Below are 19,165 nucleotides of genomic sequence, written 5' to 3' on the forward strand. Positions count from 1 at the left end.
CCTCATTATGCAAGGGTGGTGCGATGGCGAAAGACGCCCATTTAAAGCTACAGTCATGCTACACTTTAGCGGCGATAGCATGCCATTGAAATATAACTAGGCTAGCCCTGAGGGCTAGCATTTCAATATCCATGTTTTCGTTGGCACATCTTCCTTTCGAGCGTTTTTGACATAATGCAATTTCAAAGTAACTAAATACTAGCAAAGTGAAGGTGTGTGGGAATGTGGAGTAACATTACAACACTTTCCAAGGCTGTAACACTATCTGGAGGCATTTTTGAGATTCCGCAAGAATAGGCAACTTCAACTTTAAAAATCTTGGAACGGAAGAAACGGAAGTGACGAAATTCGAGCGCCGTCAAGATTTTTTTCATGACTGACAGCAAATGATCAGCCTGGCAACTGTACAATGTGTCTCTCACATGTACAATCTGTAGCCCAGAGCTGCAACTCCAACGTTCCAACGTGAGCCAGACGTGTGGTGCTGCAGTTGTCTGCTGGGCACCGGGCTACATTGTTAATGATTTCCCAAAAGTCGAAACGGATTATTACTGAAGTGGACAAAGTAATCGTGGGGTACCCATGCCAGTCGCATGCGTTCTCTGTCGTTAGCATGTTGAACTATCGTGTGCTAGCTAACTCGTTCTAGGACGGCTGTAATGTAAGTTCGCTAGCTACATTGGATGTCAGTGACTTAAGTAGCTAACCCGCTAACGTTAGTTATTTAAATGTCGGAATGCTTGTCATAGAAATAGCAAAGATATGTGGTCTGTAAGCTAGCTAGGAAGTGACCTATCAAGTCAATGCCACACACCTCTGTGTGGCAACCTTTACGAGTTATTGTTGGCTTAACGTTATAAGTCGAAGGAGGTGTTGTAAGGAAGGCTGCCACGGCGCGATTTAAGCGGGGAAGGTAGCCGAGGTATCTCAGTTTACAAGTAGGCCTACCACAGGACAAGACACTGGATTGATGACTGGAAACATTTGTAACATTCAGTGGACATTTTGCATCTGTAGGATTTGTGTGAAGTGGTGAGTTGGTCGCAATCTTTCTCAGAGTTCTTTCCAAATAGACTGCTTGATAACGACTTGTAGCTAACACTGATTTTTGACAACACTTTATGATAATCAGCTCACTGATACTGCGAGTGCATTCTATAGCCAGATCTATTTAGCCAACACATAATAATAGGCCTATTAGGCTACGTGACCTCTCAAAACGTGTCATCAATAAGAGTTCATGCTGTTTCTACAAGGTCAAGCCATAGCTTTTGTGTCCAAATGTCACAACATATGTTCTACATAACGTTTAACCCGTCAGTGCAGCTTCAATGAACGAGACAGATCCAAAACACTAACAGAAAAGTTTGGATGTTGGCAGCTTATAAAAGAACGTGTCAGCTAAGTGGTGATGGCGAAACCTGAGTCGAAAAGAGGTGCCATGGCCTTTGCCGCCGGAAGACCTGCTACAACACCGGAGGACCAGGTCAACAACGGGTCACTTGATCCGTCACAGTCCTCCGGTTCTCACGACACATCACATACCCCAGTGCCAGCCAGCAAGTCTAAATCTGGAAAACAGACGTCGAAGGAAAACCTGTCGCGACGAACAACCGAGAGTGAAGTATTCGACGACGGGACCAACACATTTTTCTGGTAAGATGTGAAGATATGGCACTTGCAGGCTTATATCAGGTAGTTCATGATGGGTTAATGCTTCTCTCACCTTTGAACGTCGATAAGTAAACGAATTGGTTGTGGACGCTATCCTATCGTTCCTATCGTTATCTTTCATTGAACAAGCAACACCCAGCACATGGATGATGCCCTGGCCCGCCTGTAATAGAAATGTATTAAACAGGCTTTGCTTGTGTCTGACATCGGCAAATGTATGGATATGAGTGCAAGGAATGGAAAAGACAGATTGAATACATTACTGAACAGTTAGGGTTTACAGATGCTGTTAACCACGTGAGCATTTGCTTTTTATTTCCCATGCATACAACAGTAATCTACTCATATGGTCTCTCAATCTCCCTAGTGTTTCTTGTGGAGGCTCTGCATGGAGCAGGTGGCTGTGATGTCTAGTTTGTTGGATTTGGGTGTCTCATTGACAGACAAGAACCATTTCAAATAGGCAGCTGTATTCTGTGTGCTAGACACATGACACAATATTTCCCCTCAAGATTTGTTCCTGAGATTGAATGGAGAATATCTGTGTCCTCGAGTAAACATCATTCTTTTTTACCCCGTTATTGTAACAGGACTATGTTCAAACAAGCCTGTGGGTGGCTATGTCATAATTTGGTCTAAAATGTTTTGTCATTTTCATGGTGTTGTATACTAACTGGTCTGGAATAGCATACAGCACACCAAATGCAAACGGGCCTTGTAGTCTAACAGCAGACTAAGTTAGAGTTTAGTAGCCTTCCTCTTATATATTTGTATTGGACCAGTCATGGTGGGCATGGTTAGCTCTGTGTCTGCTCATTTCTGGGTCTCAGATACCGGAGAAGCTAAATATAGCTCTATTCTACTGAGACATGGACACTTAAGAGCCCCCCTCAACGCTTGCATGCTGGCCTAGTGTAGGTGCGGCTGCCTGCCTGGTCAGGTTAGTCAGGCTGCTGCCGTTTCTGTTGCTGTTTTTGCTGTCAGGCGGCAGGTGCTGTGATCCTTCCCACCAGATGAACAGGTTCCCAGGCGGCGGGTATTGAGGGCCATCTAGTGTCATCGGCTAGCCCTCCAAAGATTGCATAGTAAAACATACCTGTAGTTATCAGTGTGTGTGAATGAGTGCTTGCATGCTTCATTAATATGGACACTTATTATCTCACCAAGGAGTAAAGGTAGATCATATCGGGTCAAATGAATCTGCTCAGGATCATTCACACCTAGTTCAGACTAGTTGAGAGACAGACCTACCCATTCACACCAACTTCAGACTTCAAGTTTTTCCACTGTCGTTTTGACTAGTCTCTCTAGTGCCCGTGTCCTCTAATAGTGAGTCATTGATTTGCTAACTGATGCAGTTGTTGTTCTTAAACTGTATGGGCTCATATATACAAATTAGTTTCAAGGTAGGTCCTAGCTATCAGCCTGTGTGAATAAGGACTGGTGAGGTAGAGATTACCCTGAATGATAGGGCAGAATGACCCTGAAGTGCATTAACGACACCACTCTGGGCCTGAGAACAGAGCAAATTAGAGATATGGCTGTTTGCGTACCCTTGCCTTTTGTGGTTCATCCTATGATAGCAGTTGTCCTTCAAAAGCTGTAGACATAGAACTAGAAGCTTTGAATGCCGTAATTATACAGGTATGCCTGAGTGTGTCTGAGCATAGCATTCCTTGTGTGTCTATGAATGAAGTTTGAGCTGGGCTACCGGAGCTCGTATCAATGACGTAGCCGGTGTTTCTGAAGCCTGTTCTAATTCACAAAGTAGGACTCTTACCCACCCTTACAAGAGACAATCTATAGTTTTAGCCTTCTAAATATTAGTGTAAGTGTTTCAATGTTTTATCCTGCATGTACGTTTTTAGGGAATGATAATGGGAAGCAGTGTCTTGGTGGATGAAGATAGAAGGAAACATGTATATTTTTCCAACGTGAAATTTTGGAAAAGGAGCTTTAGTGAAAACAAAAGCTGATATCCCATGCAGAGGTAGAGGAAATTAAGCCTGTACGATGCGAGTGTGTTGAAGGGTAGCACTGTTGCACTTAATCAAATGAAGTGGAAAGGTTTATATGCCACATCACCTGATTCTCTGCCTGTGATCTGTCTCCCTTTCCATCTCTCCCTCTCCCTCTCTCTCTCTCTCGCTCCCCCCTCCCTCTCTTCTCCCGACTCTGAAGGAGAGCACACACAGTCACGGTGCTGTTCATCCTCACCTGTGCCCTTGTGTACGTCACACTGCTGGAGGAGACGCCACAGGACACGGCGTACAACACCAAAAGGTCAGTTTCCACAGGGTCGTTTTCCACGGCCCCACAGTTGTGATGGTGCTAACCAGACCCTGTCCTTGACTTTGTATGTGTGTGTGTGTGTGTGTGTGTGTGTGTGTGTGGGGGGGGGGGGGGGGGGGTAACATGTAACACCTTACCAGCCCCAACCCTGACTTTGTCAGTTTCAGCAATATTAAATCTTATGTCTATTCAAAAACAGTACTTGCAGGTTTATATAAAATATACCCATGGCAGCATTCTTAACGTGCTTATACATTAGAAAGTGTGTCTGCGCAGGCTACTTGCTGTTAATAGGCCTGAGTTTAACAATGTTTTCCATCTAATACAGAATATAGGCTGCCAGACCTGCCATTTAAACGCATTTGCGCTGGAGGATTGCTCTGTTTTGTTAATCGCGCAAGCAAGAAGTCAGTCAGCTTCTTGCTCTGTATTTATACGTGTCGTGAATTGTTTGCGTTTGGAAAAGTATATCACCTCTCATTTCTAAAGCTGTTTTTGATATATATTTTCATCGTCACATGTATCCATTCTAAATAGGCCTACATTTTCTTGTTGATTAACAGTTAATATTCAAAAAGGAGTGTTGACTACCAGTGACAAAATAAATCTGTAATGATCATCCCTTTGGTGGAGCTATTGTGCTTTTACATACAAATCTTATCTCGTTGTGGCAGGTAGGAAGTCTAGGATAACAATGCTAGTATAACCCCGAATACAGACTAGGTATGACCCAGTGGCCAGTTTTGGGCCCAATTACATGTGGTTTTCTACCCATGTACCTAGACCTTGCCCTTCCTTTTGCCTTTGCCATTTAAAACAAACAGGTAGATTTTTGGCATATCTCCCCATGGAATGGAACAGGAATCCTTTAATTATAGGCTAGTCCTGCCTCATTAATAATTTCTTCTAGCTTACATATCGTTGTACAGGTTGTATAGCCTGGTAGTAAACCAGACCCTGGAATCTTTCAAATTAAGGATCTGGCCACAAGTAATGAAAATGGCCTAACTCGAGGGGCACCAAGCATTCATTTGAAAATCTCACAGCACGCAATTGGATAACCCTACGACCAATGTTTACTTTGACTGTTTCGGACTTTGACGCAATTGGATAACACTACGACCAAAAACGAGGATTTAGCGCTGTCGTCGTCAGTTTAGCTCACCCACAAATTCAAATTGTGCTCTCGTGAGAACTCTGGATTTCCAGGGTACATGTTGTATTGACCTTGTGAATAGTGTGTTATAATGATCCAAGTTTTTCATAAACAAAGATATTCTGACTGAATGTCCTGCCTGTAGAAATGTCCACCCTGTACTGGTACCAGGGAAATGCACAACATCTGCTTCCAGAGTTTTTTCAAAGCCCACTGTCAATCATAAATTGCGTTATCTATATGAAGTTATAACATGGTGTTTAGTGCTCATTATAACAATAGATTTCAAAATCACAAGCCTGATTTCTAATTCCTTTGCATACTTAACTTGGATATTTTTCTGGATTTGAAAAATTGTTGCATTGTTATTACAAAAATATACAAATATTTGTCCACAAATTCCATCCATGTGTTTGTGAAGTTTTTTTGGAAAAAGTGGGACCCTGAAAAATCATCTTTTGAAGGGCCATGTAGTCCTCATACAGCACTTTGACCCTACCCCCCTATGCCAAAGAGAATCGGGACGCTCCTACCCCTAAACCTGAATGTGCAAAACAAGAGTTGGTCGAAAGCGAGAAATGGGTTGGGCCTTGGTCTCCTGTTAGTCTACACCGACAGGCCATATTCCTGTTTGGTTCACTGCACACTGTATTAAGTTGAACAAGAGAGAGTTTTTGCAAAGTTTTTGTTTTATTATCTTTGGCTAGCGATACATTTAAGATTAGCCTGTGACGCTCACGTGAGCAAAAATATTGCTACTCAAATTGCTACTGCATTTATCTCTCCAGTCATTTTATTGTCAAAATCTGTGTTAAAAATTATGGAATTCATAGAGCCCTTATATGTCATGAATATACAAATACGCAACATATGCAAATCACATGTGGGCACACATACACTCTCAATGTATTACCAGAGTGGCTAGCGAGGCTTGTGTAGGGGATACGTAGATGGACGGACAGTTCTGAGGATGGTTTTGTTCATTTGGTGGTTCCTGAAACCCATCCACTCCTTTCCTGTGTTGTGCTGGTGGGCATATGAGCCTTTCAAATCCACACTGTATAGTGGAGTGCCAGCAAGGGCCTCTTGGCCAGAGGAAGTATGTGTGGGTGTAGCCCCGGCCAGAAATAGCCATGTGGACGGTGGAGGAGGCGGCGTAGGTGGAGGTGTAGGTGGGGGAAGGGTGGGGGGTTTGTTCGGGCTGCACACCATCTCCACTAACAGGATTTGCTCTGGTCAGCGTAACCCAGGCTCAGGATTACCAAGCCCACAGCCAGGCTCTGTCCTCCGCTTGCCTATGACCTCACCTGATCTAATCCCTCAGCTCTGTTTCCTCTGTTACCGCCATCTCTCTCTTTCCCTCTCTCTCTCTCTCTGTCTCTCTCTCTCTCTCTCTTTATCTGTCTCTGTTTCTGTTTCTAACAATTCTCTCTCTCCCTCCCTCCCTCCTTCCCTCATAGACACATACTATCTTGCATGTTACGATACAACCCCTGCTTACCCCTCAACTCAAGGACACTTAAGAGACATTGGCCTTTGTTTATCAGCATATTGCACAAAGGGTTAACTAGGTAGAGAGGCCTCTTATGGGTTTATGTACCCTTCCAGGATTTATAAATATATACCATTCTTTTTAAGAAAGCATGAGTGATGAGACAATACACATTACTTTTAATGGGATTCAAATCAAACCATGAAGGATCACAGAATATTACAATCATTCAACAAAACAGTGAAGAAAATGAAACCATAGCATAAAACCAAAGCAGTGTTTGTGAAGGAAGCTTTAAAGTAAAGGTTATTCAATAAGGCTGCAGTTTTTCTAACTGGAACCGTCTTCACCTTGTGTCTGCTGTTGCTCACAACCTGCAGTTGAAATGAATGGGAACTGGCTTTGGACTCAGGGCATCCTGTAATGATCCAACTATGGCCTGGAGCTTAAGTAGGAAAGGCTAACGTATCTGGGGGGAAAAAATGCAAAATGCAATAGAACAAGACGACCCTCCGCAGAGTTTGTTCACATTTCCCCAACTAGCGCGGTGAAGTGTACACCAGCACGCTAGCTAGTAGCTACGCATTAGATAACAAAGCAAATTGTATACCACTTGCATAGGGTAAGTGAGCTATAGTTCAAGGGTATTAGGGTGCAAAGATTCCCCACAGATCCATAAATCGTGCTAGCTTTATGTTTTTTAAGTCAGTAGCGCAAGATCAAAAAAAGCATTACACACAGTGCATAAAACGAAAGTACGAAGTATGAAGAGTATAGTGGTTGTTTTTTAAGGATAGCGGCTAAGCTACTATGCTTCTACGCTACTAGGGAAAAGTGAACATATTTTCAGGTATATGAGCATACTGTAGTATCGGTCCAATATCGGTCAATATCAGTATCGATGTAATTGGTGCATCCCTAGTTATGAACACAACTGTAAGTTCAAGCATATGGTTGAAATTTTTCATATGAACAAACAAAAATAATATTTGCCAAATTACCCCCCCCCCCCCCCCCCCCCCCCCCAATTAGGCCATCTCTTATATGTTTTCCTACTTCTTCAAGCATGTTTAAGTGACTGCTTTACTATTTAAACATGAATCAGATTTAGGTTTTTACGGCTACTATAATACTGTATGTTATGTCGCGGTGTTCATTGCGCGTATGTCTGATGGTGATCTCTGGTCTCTGGTCTCCTCTCCAGGGGGATTATTGCCAGCATTCTGGTGTTCCTCTGTTTTGGAGTGACCCAGGCCAAGGATGGACCCTTCACCAGACCACACCCAGGTAGGAATCCATCATCGCTCTTGCACTCCTGTGCCGCAGACTTGGTGCACTCTCCTGTCCCTCTCTCCTGTAATGGACTATTGATCTCTGACCCTCCCTGTCCTTCAGCAGTGGAGAAGCTGCGCACATTAATTGGCAGAGCCTTATTGACATGTAGCAGTAGCAGGTATAAGAGCCATTTTACTGCAGGCACTAATAATTCCATATGCTACCACTCAGCCCTTCATGGCTCCACTCTGGCACAGATGTGTTTCCTCTGCTGACAAGAATGGGGACCGCAATGTAATTGGATGCATAAAGAACTGCTAGAGCTGCGAATATAGAGTGAGAACAGAGAGAGAGAGAGAGGACGTAGAGGGAGAAAGAGAGCGAGAGAGAACAGGGAAAGAGAGAAGGAACGGAGAGGGAGAGGGAGAGAAAGAGAGGGGTTGCGGTTTCTTGTGAAGCAGCCTCAGCTGAATCAGATCCAGGAGCAGGATTGTGTTTGGCTGCAGAAACTGGGGCATTCGCATATGCCTCCTAAGGCAGCGGCTTAGGGCGTCGGCGGAGGAGGAGGAGGAGGAGGAGAAGAAGAAGGCGGAGAGGCAGGGGTGAGGTTGGAGGGAGAGGAAGTTTGTTTTTGTTCTCGTTTAATTTTTCCCGTTTCGGGAGCTCACGCCACCGGAACGGCATGAGTGGAATTTGTTGTGTTGCGACACCCTTAGATTCCAGCACCCACCGCCCCGTTATGGTGACACAGAGACGGCTGTTGTTTTCTTCTTTAGTTGGGTGCCTCCTGTCGATGACGCAACCGTCACTCGACTTGTTCAGCAGGCCAAGCCAGTCCGTCTCTTTGCCCGTCTCCCTTCGGGAGTGGTGTCTCCCAGCTCTACCTGCCGTATCAGTGTTGCACCAAGGTGCTTATTATGTCACAGAATGGATAATTCTATCCACAAACTGTCAGTAATTTGCCACTATGTGTCATCATGTTCAAGCTCTGGGTATGGATAGAAAAAAAGAGCAGCAAGAGTTGGGTTAGTGCTCATGTATTGGGAAAGTAGTATTTGGTAAGTGGAATTTACTTGAAAAGTGTCCGCCAGAGTAAAGTTTCCCTTCTGCCACCGTACTGGAGAGACATGTAGTGGGCAAGACTTGTGTTTGGGCGTGAGACCCAAGCAGTGAGGGCAGCCACTGCTTCTGAAGTCTACAGACCATGAAGCAAGATGGCTACCCGTCCCTCTGGGCTTCTTGGAGCTTTGAGGACAGGACCTAGATGCAGCGTTCATTAAAGTCGAGTTTACTCCTCCTGGGCTGCTCTAGGTTTGTGGGAACACAGTCGAGGTGTAATTTGTTGCCTGGTGCTGTTTATCAGTGATCCAATTTTTTTTTTTTTTTTATTTACACCACAGTAACCATGGTTACTCTGAGCCCTTAAGGGTGTGTTCAACAATGAGAGGCTCTGTCTTGGGGCTTCCTGGGTGACTCTGTGTGTGTGTGTGTGTGTGTGTGTGTGTGTGTGTGTGTGTGTGTGTGTGTGTGTGTGTGTGTGTGTGTGTGTGTGTGTGTGTGTGTGTGTGTGTGTGTGTGTGTGTGTGTGTGTGTGTGTGTGTGTGTGTGTGTGTGTGTGTGTGTGTGTGTGTGTGTGTGTGCGCGCGCGTCTTCAGTCCTCATCTCTGCTACTCATATGTTTCCCCTGCAGCCTACTGGCGGTTCTGGCTGTGCGTCACGGTGGTCTACGAACTCTTCCTCATCTTCATCCTTTTTCAGGTGAGCCAGATGCCAACATAAATCTCACACACACACACACACACACACGCCCCGAGAGCACAAACTTCTCTCTCTCAGCAGGCTGTTTCCTCTGGAGTTTGCTCTTGGTTGACATGCTCCCTCCCTCTGAAAACATTCACCACCTTGTAATCAAACTTACCCCACTAAGTAATGAAAAGCACACATACACAAACACACACACAGAAACTCAGAAACACACACACACACAAACACACAGAGGCCCTAATCAAAAGCGATCTCATGAATGCCTGCTTATTGTGAAAGGCCCGCTGCAGGGCTGCACAGCATTATTAATCACTGGGCTGTTGTTTTGACCCGCTGAGGAGCACTCGACGGGAGTGTACTGCAGACTGGAGACTCGTCAGCCTTGTGTTGTGGCCTCTGTCAGGCACCGTGAAGCAAAAGAGGCCCCCTTCTTCCACAATGGGGCTCGCAACTGGACCCTCAACAGTTCTTGTAAACCCCCGCCAGTTACATCTTATTTGAAATGACCATATGACAGGTCAACGATTAATGTATGGATCACAGATGGTTCCATTCAGAAGGTGACATGTCCATTCAGGATGCATTAATAGTCAACTATCTTGTTATGCTAAATAGCATTGTTGGAGTGCATGGCGTGAATGACATGGCTCCCCGTTGAGAGACAGGCCTATCATGTTAAATTACCGCAGACATGACAATTACAAACCAGGACAATGTCACACTAATGATGCCGTCTCCGGGGTTTTGTAAGATGATATTCCCCATCTGTGGGAGGGAAAAGTAGTTGCTTAATGAGTCTGTTGTTCCCCCAGACAACCAACTCTGAATACCTCTTTAGAGTTAACCATGTGATAACCCCCCTTCCCCCCCCCCCCCCTCCCTCCCCCTAACTCCACATCATCCACCCTTCAGGGCTTTTCCTGTTTACAAATTATTTTGACAGTCCCCAAAATGGCATTTTGGACTACCAAAGCAAAAATGCCAATGCTGCCATAATGTAATTTGCAATGTTCTTATAATGCCTTTCAATTTCTACTACACAGGTCTTTTTGTGGCCACTGTTCAGTATGTGTGAGACAGGGAGAAAGTGGACATCTGTTGCGTTTAGAAAGTTAATTTGTCCTTACTCTAGACATTGGCTTGTGCTCACGCTAGATGTGTTGTTGAGTAACAAGCGAAGCCAGCAGTCACGGCTGCTTTGAGTCAACCAGACCAAAGGTTTTTATTTTTGGTGCAAATCCTCTTTGCGTTCTTTGGCTAGACGGTGCACGACGGACGGCAGTTCATGAAGTACATTGATCCAAAGCTGGGCGTGCCTTTGCCGGAGAGGGACTATGGCGGCAACTGCCATGTCTATGATCCGGACAACACCACCGACCCCTTCCACAACCTCTGGGTAAGGCAACACAAACCACAGCTTTCATCACCACCAGTGACCTTTGGCCACACCTGCCAATGCATATTCTTTACGAGGAGCGGCCCTAAACATTACCACACTCGGTTAATAGCAAAGCCCTATGCTGATGTGGAGTGGCTGATTCTTAACCAATCGAAAACAATCGAACTACAGAAAGCGAAAGATCTGGGAAGAAGAAAAGAGGAGGTGTAGGGCTTGTTGTTTGTTTTTTTTATCTCCTCGGTTCCTCTGTTCCCTTCCCCATGTCATGTGCCTGTGGCCTGATGAGGCTCTGGGGAGCCAGAAGTTGCACTCGCCTCCCTCAGGGTATCACCCCACCTCCTCTGCACTCTCACTAGGATTGCGTGTAGAGTGCTCCCCCCCCCCCCCCCCCCCCCCTGCTGTGTATGTCATGCCATGTGCTTCGGTCTTCATGGCTGTTGTTTTCTTAAGCCCTGTTTTGCCCTTCTGTCTCTGTCTGTGAGGTGATTTTGCTGTCTGGGGAGGGTGGGGTTGTTGAGGTGATTTTTTTTCTTTTTTCTAAGCGCTTGCTGGCTCTGGGATGCATCAGCCTTGTTGAATCCCCTGTGGGAGGCCAAGGCTCCCGTCCAAATATCTTTCTTTTCCCTTTCAAATCTCCTTCAGGCCTTTTCTGTATTCTTTCTCTTCTCTCACTCGTTTCTCATTCTCGGCACATGTTTTTCTCTCCCTTTCTGTCAGATTCTCTCTCTGTCTCTCTGTCTCTCTCCTTGTTTGTGTACGTGCTCTCTGTGAACTGCCCAAGTTAGCCAAGCGTCACAGCACGAACATGGCAACACTCCCTACCACGCCACTCTCCCATTCTTCTCCAAAACACAACCTTTTAAAGCACTCATTGCTATTTATTTATATAATCATGCCAACACCTCTAAAAGTTTTGGGGATTTAGTTTTTACAATATGGCCCCAGCCTGTGTATTCTGGATAAGCCGACTGCTTTTCCTGTTCCCAGGTCTATAGAAAGGCCGGTGTAGATTTTGTCCTGGGTCTTCTGTGACACTGGCTTGTATTGAGTTACTCTCATGGCTGTGGTCCTACTGCGGTGCTGCTGGGGGACAGTGCTGTCCTCTGCTGGCATGCAGACCCACTGGCTCAGACTCTTTACGTGCACTCCTTCCCAACAGGACAAGATGGATGGCTTCGTTCCGGCACATTTCCTTGGCTGGTACATTAAGGTAGGCGAGACTCTGCCCCACTCCCAATAGACGTTTATCCTTATTTCATTTCCGTACAATCTCTGGCATCACATCTTTTAAATAGCCTTAAGAAGGTCTTGATGCCATCAGAGAGCTCTGGGAATATCAATATGATCACAGGTGGTCATAAAATAAATGTCATCTCGGCCGTATTTCCTGGAAAAGTTATTTTTTTTGGAAAGAACACACTCTTTTGGCGGTGCATGTGATTGTGTATGTTGGATTGCTTTCCCAGACCCTGATGATCCGAGACTGGTGGATGTGTATGATCATCAGTGTCATGTTTGAGTTCCTGGAGTACAGCTTGGAGCATCAGCTGCCCAACTTTTCTGAATGCTGGTGGGATCATGTAAGTATTACGTGAAATGGATATATTTACTCCATCCATAATGGTGGGGAGTATGAGGGATGAATTAGTTTTTTGCAAATGCTTAGACTTAAATCTCCATTCTCGAGCCAAGGGTAAATTTGGGATTTTGGCTGGCGTGGTCTTATTCCTGAAGTGACAGTCTGAGCAACATCATAGACACACACATACACACACACATACACACACACACACACACATATATATATATATATATATATATATATATATGTATATATACACACACACACACACATCTCTTAGGCTGTAAATTGACTAAGCACTGCTCGCTTCAACATGAACCACAAAGCTCTTTAATTCCCAGCGTCGCAGCTCAGTGTTGAGATTATGTAACTGTTGATATTTCACTTTGGTGTTTCCTGCATGGTTGTGCAAAGCCTTTGAAGGCTCCTCACAACACAAACAGAGTAGGCATAAGAGCTCAAAGCTGAAGAAAGAGGATTTGAATGAAAGATTAAGGAAACCGAAAACTCCACTCAAGCAACTTGAGAGGGCAGCAAAGCGTGTTTTAAAAGACAAGACATCTTCTCCAATTAGAGTGCCTATTCTCTCTGCCCGTGGTCTTCTACCGTCCTCATGCTTGCTTTCCATCCTTGTCGTTATCTGTAGTGGATCATGGATGTGCTGGTGTGCAATGGCCTGGGAATCTACTGTGGGATGAAAACGCTGGGCTGGCTCTCCATGAAGCCATACCAGTGGCAGGGACTCTGGAACATCCCCACATACAAGTAAGGATCTCCTCCACAACTTCATGCAGTGCTTCTTTTCACATATGGAGGAACATAACAAACATTTCTGTACAGTAATTTCCCGACTATTAGCCGCGGCTTATACATTGATTTTGCTCAATTTCTTCAGCTATGAGGTTAATATGGGGGGGGGGGGGGGGGTGGTGGTATTGTTTCCTTTAACTTGCATAAAACACTGTCCTGCGGCTTATACACAATGCGGGAAATTACTCTACAGTATATGGAGTTTTAGATAGTGTTAAAACTGTTGTGAGATGTTGTGAAAAGCATCCCAACTTTTTGATAGCCCCGGATATTTAACTGAAGTTGTCTGAAAAGGCCTGTGCTGATTTAGTGAGGTCCCTGCAGTGTGATTTTTTTTCAGATTGCTTTCACGACTCCCCCCCTCACCCCTCCACCCATTCCCAGTGTTCTATTCTGAGAAGCACATTTCAACGGCTTTTGAAATTGCAGCTGTCCTCAATATAAGAATGTTTTTCCTCACGTTCAGATTTGCTATGAGTCAGGAGTCAGTTGTCAGTGTGGCAGTGATTTCATTATGCGGTCAAATGACTGACGGCTAAAACAGCATCTATTGTTGTGTGAAATTGTTTGTCTGATTACCAGTACTTATCTGTGAGTGTGCATTTGTCCACAGAGGGAAGATCAAGCGCATAGCCTTTCAGTTCACACCTTACAGCTGGGTCAAATTTGAGTGGAAGCCTGCCTCAAACCTTCGTCGCTGGCTAGCAGTGCTTGGAATCATTTTCATGGTAAACACACACACACACACACACACACACACACACACACACACGCTGAACACAACAAATAACTCTTTCCCCTCATGCTGTTGTTGTATTGCATAACTCTTTGCCTTTCCCTCGTGTGTCTCTGTATAGTTCCTGCTGGCGGAGCTCAACACCTTCTACCTGAAGTTCGTGCTGTGGATGCCCCCGGAGCACTACCTGGTGCTGCTGCGCCTCGTCTTCTTCGTCAACGTGGGTGGGGTGGCCATGAGGGAGATCTACGACTTCATGGATGACCCGTAAGTGCAGGGGGGGGGGGGCATGCTTGGTGTTTGTGTTTGTGATATGTTAGTGATGAAATAGGGCCAAGGGTGACTAGCCTGTCTCTAGTCTGCAGTACACACCCGTAGAGCTAAGCGTTCCTCAGTGGGTCAAAACAACAGTCCCATAATTACTCAATTGTGAAAGGCCCACTGAAAGGCTGCACAGTATTTCTCTCTCTCTCTCTCTGCACACAAAAAACATTAAACATCTCAGTTCTCCTTTATCCTCTCAGGAAGTTCCACAAAAAGCTGGGCCAGCAGGCATGGCTGGTGGCGGCCATCACGGTCACCGAGTTCCTCATCGTGGTGAAGTACGACCCCAACACCATCACACTGCCCATCCCCTTCATCGTCACGCAGTGCTGGATCCTGGGGATGGTGGTCATCTTCACCTGGACACTATGGCGCTTCTTTATCCGGTAAGCAAGGCACTCATACCCCCCCACCCCCCCCCCCCACACACACACACACACACACACAGCCATAGCTGTTCTCCACCTCCTTTTTCAGTTTGTCTTTGTCTGTAGCAGTAAGCGTTCTAGTTAGGCAGATTAAAGATTCATTTGTCTATTTATACACTGGCGGCCCACCCAGACTAAGGCCACTGCAATGCTCCCTGTGTGATTTGAACAACATCACTTCAGCTTACATACCCCCCCATGCACATGCTACCTCTAGGCTGCACACTCTCAGTACCGAGCCTTTTAAAGTTTCGTGTCAGTAGATGCCCTTGATTCATCCCTGTTGCCGGGACTCTTGGCTTCCTCTTTTGGTGCGGTCTGTCTTTTTCCACTCTCGTCCCCTGTGAGCGAGGGAGTGCCAGCCCTGCATGTTAAAGCTTGTGGTCTGTTTTCTTCTCCTGTATCCACCCCTCCCTCCCCTCCTCTTCCTCCATCCCTCTCTCCCTCCCTCCCTCCCTCCTTTCCTCCGTCCGTCCGTCCTTCCTTCCTGCGCTCAGCGGGAATGTCCACGTGCAGTAAGGTAGGTGTGGGGAGGGACTGCGTGGCTCCTCCCTGCTGCGGCGGCGCTCGCTTCGTCATCTCTCTCTCTCGGCCTCCTCAGGCCAAAGGAATCATCCTGCATGCCCTCTGACCTTTTCCCCATCAGCTCTTTCCTGTTTATGTTTTGGTCTAATTTTTTAACAGGGCTTTCACCCCCCCCCCCCCTCGGCACCAAGTTTGAACCCTGACACATGACCACTCTGACAGAAATACACAATTCACACTGTTCACAGTAAATCACAACTTACTATGCCGTAGAGAGAATAACTGATGTGCCTTCATCGGTCAGTCTGTCCCACTTCCCCCCTTTTCTCGTCGTCTGCCACTGTGGTGTGTTTGTCAGACTGCCCATGACACTGCCTCTTTGACTCACAGGGCACATTCACTCACACACTCTGTGTATGGGCCATAACGTAACCACAGACTGATCTGTAGATACTAAAACAATAAAGCATCCTAGCATTTTCTTGATTCTTTCATTTCCCGTTTTTTTTTTTTTAGGTACAAACTGTTTTCACTGGCCACTACTACCAGACTGACTTTCTCACTCAATTTCAGCTGTGTTTTATGCTGTGTCTGTGGCTATATTCTACCCCTCTGATTAAATGTGTGTGTTTGTGTGTGTCTGTCTCTGTGTGTGTGTGTGTGTGTGTGTGTGTGTCCCTATATCAGAGACATCACGCTACGCTACAAGGAGACCCGCCGGCGCAAACAGGAAGTCACAGGGGACCGGGAACGACACCTTGGCAACAGTAACAATGGTAACGGTAGCCCAGCAACCACGTCTGGGCGCAGCAAGCTCAACGGCAGCACAGAGGCAGTGAGGCAGAGGAAGTCCTGAGGGGGCCCCGGCAAGGGATCACACTGCCCCCCGCACTGCACTGTGTCTGGGAAGGATGGAGGGACTGGTGGGTGAAGGGTTGGAAAGGTGGATGAAATGGGGACAGATGGATGGAAGGCAGAAGCACTCAAGCTTCTGCTGCTGCTGCTGCTGTTGCTGCTGCCTTTCCCACATTCAGAAACCCCACCAACATCATCCTGTCCAGGGTGTAGGTGGGCTGCTGTATGTATGTATGTATGTATGTATGTGTGTGTGTATGTATGTATGTATGTATGTATGTGTGTGTGTGTGTGTGTGTGTTACATGTGTGTTACATCAGAACAGTCATTCCAATGTTGGCTTGTCACTGTTAACACTATTTACAGAGGTGAACCAACCCAGAGTTATGGTGGGGGGAGGTGAGGTTGGAAGCGTTAAGCGGGGATGTGACGAGTTGGATTCATAGGGAACATAGCCGGGTGTCAATTACTGTGGAAATGTGAACACGGAAGAAATCATTACCTCTTCATTTTTCAAAGATTGGGAAAAATCAGTTTGTGGTTAGTTGTGTGTCTGTGTGTCTGTGTGTGTGTGTGTGTGTGTGTGTGTGTGTGTGTGTGTGTGTGTGTGTCTGTGTGTTTGTGTGTGTGTGTGCATACATACATACACACACACATTTTTGAAAGCTGACTTAAAATGATACAGTGAGTGTATGTTTGGGGGTTAACTGGAGTTACGGCGTATGAAGCCTGAGCCATGCAAGCAATGGCCATTTCTCACTAGCATTTCTCGGCTAGCAAGACTAATTGCAGTATCCATGCCAACGCAGATGTACTGTAGTCGCGTAAGCCATATGTATGTCATGCACATTTGACTAGCATTTGGGTGAGTGAACCAAATCTCTAATCCACACCCAAATTCAATGAGGCTGACCGCACTGCATCCCGTAATCTAATATATTTTTAGCCGCTGTGAGAAGTGGCCATTGTAAGCCCTGTGAGTGGGTGAGTCTCTGGATGAAGATGTTTCCCTCCCTTCTCTTTGCCTTAAGAGATGTGTGGTGCACAACTTTGATGGAAGCTCTGATGTATGTTGTTGTTTTTTTTTTTTCATTGCACATACATGTCATTGGGGTTTAATTGAGGGGGCTTTCTGCTGCTATGCAATAATGAAGGTTCACTACCATGGTTTTTGTTCCCAATGGCGATCATGGGATAGTTCTGTCAGGCTTAGTTTCCAAGAAAGGCAATGCCTTCCCTTAACATACAATGTAAGTCTGTAAGACATGTTTGGAGTCAGAACTGAATTTGGGTTTGCTTGTTCGTTATTGTCTTAAAATGACAAACATCAATGTTTTTCTAAAAGGTAAAGAAAAAAGTCTGGAAGTCGTCCCATTGTCTCAATGGGTCAATCATGTCTAACGTAAATGAGAGATTGACACTGGCTTTGTTCTTCTGTGTCTGAGAAGGTTGCCGTCAAAGCCTCACTATCCCGCAATGCCCATTGGTGCCAGCACTACTTAGCAACATGTTCTTCACACTCATTGCCTCCTGCAGCAGAAAGCAGAATAACTTTAATGTAAACTGAAAGATACTGCATAGTTAGTATTTCATGATATATGTATAGTGTTGTTTTAGTCTTTTTTCTTTTTTTTCATCCATTTCTAATGCAAAGTCGCTGAATTTAGGATGGTATTACAAAACTGACATAGTCCCGCAGTTGTCTGCATAGTTCTTTAAAATTCCCATCACTGTTATCAGTAAATCCCTACCAGTACTTCTAGATGGGACAATCACACTAACTTGAGACTTGGATAAAATTGTTCCTATAAGGAGTTGGAAGGCAAACCCTCACATAATGTACAGTTATCAGGTTACATGGGTCTGATCTTGGGGGTACCCTTTTCAAAAGAGAGTGCTGTAAGCCCCTCACCATCATCCCCATCACCACCCAAAGATCTGGATGTGTATGCTGAAGCCATACGTTTAGACATCAATGCTCATATGTCACTGTTCCTGTCTGTTGTCTTTAAGATCACCAAACCAGGAAGTCTTCGGAAATCACAAGCCATTGGCCATTGTAAATGCTGTCTGTATGCCGTATTAGTGGTTGGCATTAATGTTTTGAGTGCACACATCTGCAAGGGAAAAAAAGAGACAAAAGCAGTAACCAAAATAGTTATTTTCCAGTGTATGTGTAGTAATTGCAGTTGTGCATCAGTCACTTATGATGTGACTTTATAGGATGTGTGTCGCGACCACACCAAAACATTAAAAGGCATCACAAACGCTGGTGTCTAAGGGAACTTGTGTATATCTCACTGATAACATGGAGTCGGAGAGCTCCATGTTGGATCCATGTACTGGTTTGCTGTTCGTAAATGGTTCTGTATGAATGTTTCCACCTGCTTCCATCACTCAGTAAAATGTGGTTCCAGGGAACCATTGCCCTGGCATGTAGAGATATTGTGCAAATTGTCCAAAATGGCCTCTTCATGTGGTCTAGTCAACACTCGATGCCATTATAATTATTGTGAATGTACAAAAGCAGATCTTGATGTTTTGCAGAAGAGGGCTATATGTTATTCAAATGCCAATTTATTGTCAACAATCCCAAATTTTGTTCTTTGCCGAGAATCTGTTTTTAGTATCCAGTACAATGTGTGGCTATAACATAGCACGGGAACAATCCAAATGTATTTTATGTTGATGCTTTTTTTGTTCAATAAAACAAAGGGGTCCTCTTGGAAAATGGCTTATGTCTTATGTCTGAAATACCTAGTATCTAGTATGTCTTGTCTGAAATTGAGTACAAGCAAAAGGCAAGTGTGAGTTCACTGAGAGTCCATCCGAGTCCACGCGAGGGCAGTATAT

General features: G+C 45.2%; 1 protein-coding gene across 1 annotated transcript; it reads left to right on the top strand.

The window, feature by feature from the left end:
- The first annotated feature begins 388 nt into the window (after positions 1-388).
- On the top strand, positions 389-19,043 carry ptdss2 (phosphatidylserine synthase 2). The gene is made up of 13 exons (XM_062546801.1): positions 389-1,032; positions 1,382-1,656; positions 3,856-3,957; positions 7,819-7,901; positions 9,580-9,647; positions 10,915-11,049; positions 12,212-12,262; positions 12,519-12,632; positions 13,281-13,399; positions 14,058-14,172; positions 14,302-14,447; positions 14,705-14,890; positions 16,145-19,043. Exons 2-13 carry the CDS (start codon positions 1,412-1,414, stop codon positions 16,311-16,313), a joined length of 1,533 nt encoding a protein of 510 aa, XP_062402785.1. The 5' UTR covers positions 389-1,032; positions 1,382-1,411; the 3' UTR covers positions 16,314-19,043.
- Positions 19,044-19,165: the final 122 nt, after the last annotated feature.

This window comes from Sardina pilchardus, chromosome 10, assembly GCF_963854185.1.
Source record: "Sardina pilchardus chromosome 10, fSarPil1.1, whole genome shotgun sequence".
In the NCBI taxonomy this organism is placed as follows: Eukaryota; Metazoa; Chordata; class Actinopteri; order Clupeiformes; family Clupeidae; genus Sardina; species Sardina pilchardus.